We start from the raw sequence: 9,471 nt of genomic DNA on the forward strand, positions 1-9,471 counted from the left end.
GTTTCTTCATCCTCAAATGGGATATAACACCACCTACCTTAGAGAATTACAGTGAGGATTAAAGAAGACTTCACATGTTTAATAAAGTGCTTTACTGGCACTCGGTGAACACTCGTAGAAGGAAACAGTGAAAAAGTTACTAGGAGCCAAGAAGCCTAGATCAGAGCTGTATCTTGGTCACTAGTTTGAGACTTTGCATGAGTCACCTAAACTCTCTGGGTATGTTTCTTCAACTACCAAATGGGGGGGACTAGCATAAATCATAATGGGCATATTATAGCCCACACTTCAAATCCTGGCCTGCTGCCTCCTTGTACAAATTAAGTTGTACTGGAATACAGCAACCCCATTTATTTATCACCCATTTGTTTATGCATCATCATCAGCTGCTTTCCCACAACAACAGCTGAGTTGAAGAGCTGTGACAGAGACCATGTGTCCCACAAAGGCTAATAAAATTTTACTGTCTGGTCCTGGAAAAAGTTTGCCAATCCCTGGTCTAAACAGTCTCTAAGGTGCCTTCCAACTCTAAAATTCTAAGGTAACACTTAAGGTAAATATGAGATTTGAAGACATGTAACAACAATGTTAATATATCATAATTTCAAGATGCGCCATAAAATTTTCCCAAGCCCAATGCCTATTTGCTTCCTGATTTTCCTTTTTATCTGCAACCTCTATAACCTGCAATTGAATCAGAGACTGTGACAGCTGAGGCAAGCAGCTAGGTTCCTGACTTGGTTCTAATATTCATAAACCTACGGTTCCAAGAACCCCCAGCACTGCAGATATCAAAGAATCTTTATTCTATTCCAACTCATGACAAAGCCCAATGAGAACTGGCACTGTGGAATAAAACGAGCTGTCAAGGAATTTTCTGACAACCGCACCTCCAACTGCTAGATAGTACAGGGAGCCTGGAAATGTCGATTTGAATGCACCAAAAAAAAAAAAAAAAAAAAAAAAAAAAGAAAGAAAGAAAGAAAAAGAAAAACAAGCAGCAGCAGCAATTACATATCCTTAGTTTTGTCTTCTTGATAGCTCTAGGCCTAAGAGCAGAACCATATACCATAGCATATTCCAAATGTCCTGATATTTGGACTAGCTCTTCTAGTTCAATAGACATTCTAAACATAATAGGATAGGTCCTGTCTCCCTTCAGTCAATGTTAAGACCATAGCTCTGGAGTCAGCTCTATGTCCAAATCCTAGTTTTGCCATTTCCTTTGTGATGGTTAAACAATTTAGTTTTTTTTTTTATGCCTTAGACAATCCACCTATAAAATGAGAATAGTAATTATTTATCGCATAGGATTTTTGCAATTAAATGGAGTAATACTGAAGAAATACTTAGCCAGTGCCTAGCTTTGTATTTAATTAATAACAGCTACTGTATGCCCTTACCTTATCATCACCAAATACCTATATTCAGATTTATTTTCCTCTTGAAATATTAACCCTACATACCAAGTAGAGTATTATTATTTTCTCCTAAGAAAAGAAGCTATTCAAAATATTAATCAAGGGTACTTTCCTTCAAAGCTCTATTCTCTCTGCCAAATTATTCTTTCTTCCACCTTCTAGCAATTCAGTTTTAAGCACTTGGTCATGCAACCATGATTTGTATGAAAGTAATATTTGCATAGGAAATTAGAGAGGAAACATAAAATGCAAAAGGAATACTCTTTCAAAAGAGTCTTTAGTTCAAAAGAAAGGAAAATATTTGAGAAGAACTGATTCCAATTTTAGCTCAGCAAAACCAAACATCTATACAGTGCCTTTTGGTGTAGAAATCTGAAAAACAACTTGGAGGGTAAAGCAGGGAAGTAGCAATATATCTACAATCTGTGTATTTTCATGAGCATTAATTAAATCAAATTAATGGAATAGCTTAACATTTCTTGCCAAAATTGGACAAAAACGTGTAACAGAGCATATTCTGGTGTCACACAGACCTCAGTTCAAATCTTAGTTCTACTATTTTGTAAGTGTCAAAATAAGGATAAAAGTTTTCCTTACTCTACTAGGCTGCTCTTACACAGGTAAAGACCAAGGGTCTTTCTGAACATCAGACTATCAAACATTTACTTGTAGTGAAAATAGGAAAGAGTGTTGATATAATAGGCAAAATTTCACAATTAAAAAAAACTTTTGGCTGGGCACGATGGTTCACGCCTGTAATCCCAGCACTTTGGGAGGCTGAGGTGGATGGATCATGAGGTCAGGAGCTCAAGACCAGCCTGACCAATATGGTGAAACCCTGTCTCTACTAAAAATACAAAAATTAGCTGGGCATGATGATGCACATCTGCGGTCCCAGCTACTCAGGAGGCTGAGGCAGGAGAATTGCTTACACTTAGTGAAGGTTGTGGTGAGCCAAGACTGGACCACTGCACTCCAGCCTGGTGACAGAGCAAGACTCTGCCTCAAAAAATATATATGTATTTTAAAAGAAATCACCATAGTTATTCTCACACAATCTTAGCATTACTACTTTCTTAATAGAATATAAATATAAGGATAAAAGTACAGCTTTCCCTTCTGATAAATAACCACATGGGTCCCAAGGCTAAGAAAAAACAAGGTAGGCACTAGAGTGAAAGTCCTACTTCCATGGCCAAATATGAACAGCAGATCACAGAAACGGTTGGATTAACACAGTTGCGTAGATGACAGAGATTCAAAGTTATTTAAACTAACCTATTTGTACTAATAGCAATGAAAATAGGGAAAGAGATCTTGCATTCCCAGTACCTTTCAGAGATAAAACCATCCGAGGACACCTGGGCTCCAAATATTTCTTGAGATCATCCCAGGCCTTTTTAATAGCAGCATAATGGTCAATGTATCTTCCTACATCAGAGTAAGTATCTATGAAGAGAGATTTCCAACACTGATTCTTCTGTGTTTTCTCGTCCCTAAATAGATGAAAAACATGAGATTTAAAATCTTTTAAAATATTAGCATGTATTTTAGATACTTACAACATAGAGAAATTTCTACTTTTCCCTTCCTTTTCATTTATTATATTTTACCCACAAATGAAGATCAAATAGCAAAAAGTGATATATACATCAAAAATTTTAACAAAAGTTACTGCTGGCATGGTGGAACTGTTAGTCACTCATTTTCTTTCTACTTATTTCTATCAGTTTTCTAATCTTTAATAAAATATAGTAATAAGGTATAAATTTCAACTTACTCTTAAAAATATACCAATTATAAACTTCTAAAGGCATCATGTATTCTGTTTTAGAGAATACTTAGAATCTTGTCATAAGATAATATTAATCTAACACATATCTGCATTGAATTAGTTGAGAATCATAGAACATAAAAGTAATTACATGATTCAACATTTCTATTTGGTATAATTCCCCAAGCATTTATTGAGTATCCACTTAGCCACTGAAGATATATAAAAAAAGGCACATTTTTTTTTTGCCTTTAAAAAAGGTAGAGTCTAACCAGCAAGAAAGAATGAAGTATAAAATTAAGGATCAGAAGTGGCAGAGGGTAAGGCAGCCACAGAGGGCCTTAAGGTAACATACTAATGAGCTTGCAATTCATCCTATAGGGAATGGAGAGTCACTGATGGGTTTTAACAGGAGAGTTAAAAGAGCAGAATTGGGCCAGGTGCAGTGGCTCATGCCTATAATCCCAGCATTTTGGGAAGTGGAGGTGGAAGGGTTGCTTGAGGCCAGGAGTTCATGACCAGCCTGGGAAACACAGTGAGAACCCATCTCTAAAAATAATAAAATTTAAAAATTATCCAGGCATGGTGGCAGGCATCCAGGCATGGTGGCAGGCATAGTCCCAGCTACTTGGGAGGCTGAGGTGGGAGGATCACCTGAGCCCAGGAAATGGAGGCTGCAGTAAGTCATGACTGTATCAATGCATTATAGCCTGGATGATAGAGCAAGACCCTGTCTCAATCAACAAATCAACAAACAGCAGAACTGTGATTACTAGGGGCATATTAGGAGGGTTTTCTAGAAATACTAGGAAGAGATGGTAAACTAAACTACCATTAAAACTGTGGTAGCTAGAAGAAATGAAGATGTGAAAAATATACAAAAGCTAAAATCAGAAAGGCTTGGAAAGCCTTTGTGATGAATGCAGAAGGAGGGAGAGAAGTGGAAAGAGAGAGAGAGAGGCACACCTAGGATGATTCCTAATTCCGATTTGGATCTGAGTGTATGATGCTGCTATGAAGACTGGGAATGCTGAAGAATAGGGTTAGGAATGGGGAAAAGAACAATTCAAGGTTTGAGTGTGGTGAGGGGTAGGGTAGGAGAGGATAGAGGAGCATCTTTTTATTAATCTACTTTTTAAAATTAAAAAGTACCAAAGAACTTATGATGAAAAACTATTCTCTTGTTTTAAGTCCAACTCCTCAAAGGAAATCTTAGGTATTTCTAGAAGTTACCTCTACAATTCTAAATGTTTATCCCTCTAGTTCTTGATTTATCAACTTCACATGTATCTACTGATACCCCAAAGGGAAACAGGGGAAGATATAGCAATACTTAAAAGTCCCCTTACCGTGTTATTTTTCCTCCCAATGTTTGATAGCTCTGCTATTATTTTTCACTTCTGTCTAAAGCTTGAGGCTTTAAATAATATGCTTAAACTTCTGCTTCTTCCTTTACTAACTTTAGTCACTACCTGACTCCACTCAATCTAAGAAAAGATATTAGCATTCCTACTCATTTCTTTCACCTTTCACAACTCCCACTTTCTGTCACCTGTACTTTGATTCTGTCAAATTTCTTAACATTTACTGAATCCAGTTAATAAGTGTGGGACAGCCAATAGAAGGTCCAGCAGACAGTTGTGCAAACAATTCTAGAGCTCAGTGGGGAAGTCAGGGAGGGAGACTCAGGTTTGGGAGTTAGGAGCATGCAAATAGTCACTATAAATGGCAACAATGCATGCAGTAGACTTCAGAGAGGGAGAGGAGCAGTGGGCTAAAGACAGAACCTTGATGAATACCAACATTTACTAGGAGGCATGAGAAGACCCACAAAAGGAGATAAAGGGACAAGGGTTAGAGAGGACAATCAGGACAGACTAGTGTTATGGAAGAAGCCAAGAGCCAGTTTTCAGAAATCCATATTTCCCGAATACTCACTCAGATATCAGCCAGTATTTTTTGCAATGTCTTCTCCACAGCGGATCATGACTTGATAGCTGGCTAAGTCTTCGACTGACATAGCAACAGCTGGCAGTAACCAGATTCACCGACAGTATAAAAGAAAGTAAGAAAACAATTTTAAAATAAAGATTAAAATATTCATTGTTTTGGTTTATTCTTTTGTTTCTCTTATTTTTCACTTATTACCCTTATAATTACAAAACTATTTTCTAAAACCTGTTTAACATGTTAAGTAGTACAATTACCTTTGAGTAGTGAAACTGAGTTCACAAATCCTGAAACATCTACAATTGTAATTTTTCACAAAAATATCTATAAACCATGGAGTTAATCTCAAGTCAAGGAGCCTTCCTATGCTTATTATTGGGATAATAATCATTTCTACATGTAGGAAGAAAGTTATTCAGTGATAAACAAAGGGACTTGGTGTTTTTTCCCCTCAAGATCTGTAAGATCTATGCTACTATATACACAGACCTTGTATTTGTTTTTGGTTTATAAATTTTTTTACTTAAAGGAAAAAAGTATTACTGCCAAAACCACTTTTCCATTAAAGTAATTACTGGAGAGTCTATCTATGGAGGGTGCCTGAATCCTAACCATTCTGATACAAGTTCGCAGTTGCCCCAAAACATGGAATGTTAGAAGCAAATAACTTTCTTACTATACAGAGATTTCTAACACAACAGTATTGCAATCCTGTAAATTCTACCCTACATAATTAATTCGTAAAAAGAATGAACCTAAGATTAGGACTCAATACTTTCTGGAGAGAAATGACAAGTTATCTTAATAGAAAGTAAGTATTCAAAGATCTCACTTGGGCAATAGCTAATCAACAGAATCTTAAATCACATCAGGTTTGTCAAGGCCATAAGTAGGATGTGTTAAAAACCAATCTATAGTAAACAAAAGTGCCTTTGTTTGATTTTCAGATTTTATAAAAACACTATCCTCATCCTTTTCTGCCAAGCTCAGGAGATGCCCAAACTAACTTTTCTAAACATAGGAATTCCTCCAGTTTTGTGCATTCAGTTTCTATACCCTCTTCTTGATTCTTCTCCCTCCACTGTCCTAGGAGCTAAACAACATAAAAGAATCTGGAATAGGCAAAAAAGATGAGTTCAATACACAACAAGGTTGAAAACCACTATTCTGGAGATTCTGAACCAGTTGGTTTAAACTGAGATCTATACCTCAGGTATGTATATGTTCAAAAGTGCCACAGGTCATTCTGATGCACAGTGTGGTACTTATTCACTCCATTTCAGAATAAAGCACTCTGAAATGGAGAAGGTATCAGATAATCTCAATTCAAACTAGGCAACTGATGCTACATGATTCCAGTGTACTAATCCAATCCAACCCAATCCAGTTCAGCAAATACATACCAAAAACTTCAGAGCTTATCACTAGACTAGACCCTTGACAAAATTGGGCTGTATGGCGCAAGACAAAAAGTGCAATACACTGGACACTTTTATGTAGATAAAATTCAATGATATTCAACTCAATTTATTTCCACAGACCTTTATGGAGGGATCATGTCACTTGTTTAAAATTGTGATTACCACCTAAAGCATTTAAAGTGAAATCTTAACTCCTCACCTTGGTTCCCAAGGTCCTGCATGATCTCACCAGCCTCATTTCATCACTGTCTGTGAATCACTCCCTACCTCCAGCAACGCCAACCTTTTATAACCTCCACAAGGCCACGCTGTTGAACAGCAGTCCCGTCAACCTCTGAACATACTTTCCCTCTGCCAGAACTGCATATGCCCTTGCTTCATATATGGCAGCTCCTTCCAATTTGAATTGATCACCTCTCCCTTCTTATTCCTTAACAGAGCAATCTATTTCCTTTATTGCACTTAGCACCTCTTCCAATTATGCGCTTACCCACTGGACTGTAAGATCCATAAGAGTTGCCTTAGCTGTGTTGTTCACTACTGTACCCTCAACACTCAAGAGGCTGGCACATAGCTGGCCCTTGGAAAAAAAAATCTGTTGAATACAAAGATAAGCAAGGCAGTCCTTACAATCAAGAAGTGCACCATCTACCTGGCATGGCAAATCAATTCTGCAGGAAGAAGGCAGAGAGGGTGTCTTCTCCACCTTTCCAGGTTGAGAAGAGGTAGGCAAGGCATTCCAGGCAGGGTTGAGAGCTGGAGCCACAGGAAAAAAAAAAGTGCAAGTGTGCTGTATGCTGGCAGAGGTCTGATTTGGCTAGAGTGGATGGTGCAAAAGTGATAGTGGAGGAAAAATGAGGCCTGGAGGACCTTAGATAATAAGCCGGATGACAAGAACCTTCAATGCCCCAGAAGTTTAGGTTACAGTCTGTAAACAGGAGTGTCACGGGTTTTCAGGAGAATGACTACCAGATGTGTCTTAAAAAGATCACTCTGGCAGCAATCAAAAGTTGGCGGTTGTTTGTTAAATTGTAAGTATTTTCTAGAAAAATAAAAGTGCTAGCAGGTACAAGCGACTAGTACAGGTGGTGAACAGAAACTTGAGATATCCCTCTATCACCTCTGAGCTAGGCCAACAACTATCTGTAACTCCAAGAAATTTGTATTTATAAAAGGACCTCTAATAACACAAAGCACAATAATCAAATGGCTAGAATCCAATGGTTAATCCAAAACACAAATTAAATCTCGCCCACCTATCCTAAGAGCGCGACTTTGCATTCTCTGCAAATATATATGGTAGCACAGGAAACGCACAGCCATGCCACCCCCTGTCAAGGGTGTAAACAATCCTGACAGCTGGGGGGCGGGCTGGGAGCGCCATTTCTTCCACCATCCCAGAAAGTCCTAAGTTCTGAAGGAACTGGGCATTGAACCACCCTTATCAGCAACCGGTGTTTATTTTTGGAACAGATGCTAGTAATGTGGGAAACCCAAGGTGTCCAGGAGATAAGACAGTCACCGGTATGGCATCACCGGAAGTCAGTACGAAAACACAAAATCCAACATCAAACCGTAAGGAGCCATGCTGAGAGCAAAACAATTCTCACGCACTGAAGTCCGAAAGTGAGCCCCGACAGCAATTCTGGCACCAGGGGAGTCAGGGGTTGCCTACCTTCTCCTCTCGCTTGCCCCACCTGCCCACGCCGACGCCAGCAGGCCCCGGACCCAGCAGAGAAGAGCGCCTGGTCCGGACAGGGGCTTTTACACAGCAGCCGGGACCGACCGCGACCGGGCGGGCACCTGCGGGACCAGCGGGGGTCCGCGGGGCGCGGCGGGGAGGTACGAGGGCCACTACCTCCTCTTTAAAGTGGGCCTCGCCGAGGCCTGGGAGAGAGAGCTCTCGTCGCTTCGCAAGCCTGGGCCCAGGACCGGAGGAAGACTCTGGGCGAGGCTCTTTCCGCCCCCGTCTCGCCCCGGCCCCCTGTGGCTCTGCAGGATGAGGGCGGCCCTAGCGTCACCTTCTGGTGCCGCGGGAGCCGGAGTCCTGTCAGCGGCCCCGGCCCCCGTCCCTCTGCCTCACCACCTCCTCTCCCCGTGTCCCCACCCCTGCCATGCACGTCGTCCCATTACTTGATTAGGTCCCGATAGTCCAAAAAGGATAAGATGAGGAGCAGGGGATCGGTGGGCAGCGACTCTAGGGTCAGCGGCGCCGTCTCGGTCTCCATGGCCGCCATCTTGCCTGGACCGGTTCAGGTCCCCGCCCTGGTCCCGCCCCTTCCCCGCCCCCCCACCGCCCGCCCACCGCCCGAGCAGCCCGTAGCCACTCTCACAGGTTTGTTATGTAATCGCCGGGCCATCCCCGCCCTCAGGGCGGACCGAGAGGGGCGGCTCCCTGGAAGCCCCGCCCACATCGCCGCGGGCCGGCAGCCAGCCCCGCAGTGCGAGTTCTGCCTTCTTCGTTCGCGCTCCGCTTCTAGTCTCTACAGCTCTGTTCTCGCATCCGGGATCGTAAACTTGCCCAGCTCAGGACTCTGTTGCCAAATCTGCCTCGGTCTCCGCAGCTCCTCCTGCGAAAATTTACACTTAGTATCCAGGAAGCCTCGCTCAAAATCCCACACTCCTCCACGCCCTTGGCCCCCAAACCCATTCCTTCTCTTTGTTTTCCAACCCGAAAACCCCTCGTTTTCCTGGCTCAGCCTTCCCCGCCCCGCGTGTCCCTCGCACACAGCAGGGCCGTTCCGAGACTTGTCCACTCACCACGAGCTGAGTTGAGAATGAGCAAGGGACGCCAGCAGAAGGCCCTTTTTCCAAATTAAGGAAATGATCAAAGGACGTAACTTCACGACCCCTCCCCGTCTAAGTAAAATGTGTGCAGAAGTGAGTCTCAGCCGCTGTCCCTTAA

At 41.6% G+C, this 9,471-nt stretch overlaps 1 protein-coding gene across 2 annotated transcripts in view; it reads right to left on the reverse strand.

Annotated features, from left to right (window-relative positions):
• Window positions 1–8,820, reverse strand: part of FBXO3 (F-box protein 3) — a 35,846-nt gene extending 27,026 nt beyond the window's left edge. For both annotated transcript variants that reach the window (XM_002755161.6, XM_035262332.3), the window contains exons 1-3: window positions 8,700–8,820; window positions 5,134–5,223; window positions 2,754–2,917 (exon numbers count right to left, since the gene is read on the reverse strand). In XM_002755161.6, the coding sequence (XP_002755207.1) occupies window positions 2,754–2,917; window positions 5,134–5,223; window positions 8,700–8,803 (358 nt within the window). In that variant the 5' untranslated portion in view covers window positions 8,804–8,820. The remainder of the gene's footprint in view (window positions 1–2,753; window positions 2,918–5,133; window positions 5,224–8,699) is intronic.
• Window positions 8,821–9,471: the final 651 nt, after the last annotated feature.

The sequence above is a fragment of the Callithrix jacchus genome, chromosome 10, assembly GCF_049354715.1.
Source record: "Callithrix jacchus isolate 240 chromosome 10, calJac240_pri, whole genome shotgun sequence".
Classification (NCBI taxonomy): domain Eukaryota; kingdom Metazoa; phylum Chordata; class Mammalia; order Primates; family Cebidae; genus Callithrix; species Callithrix jacchus.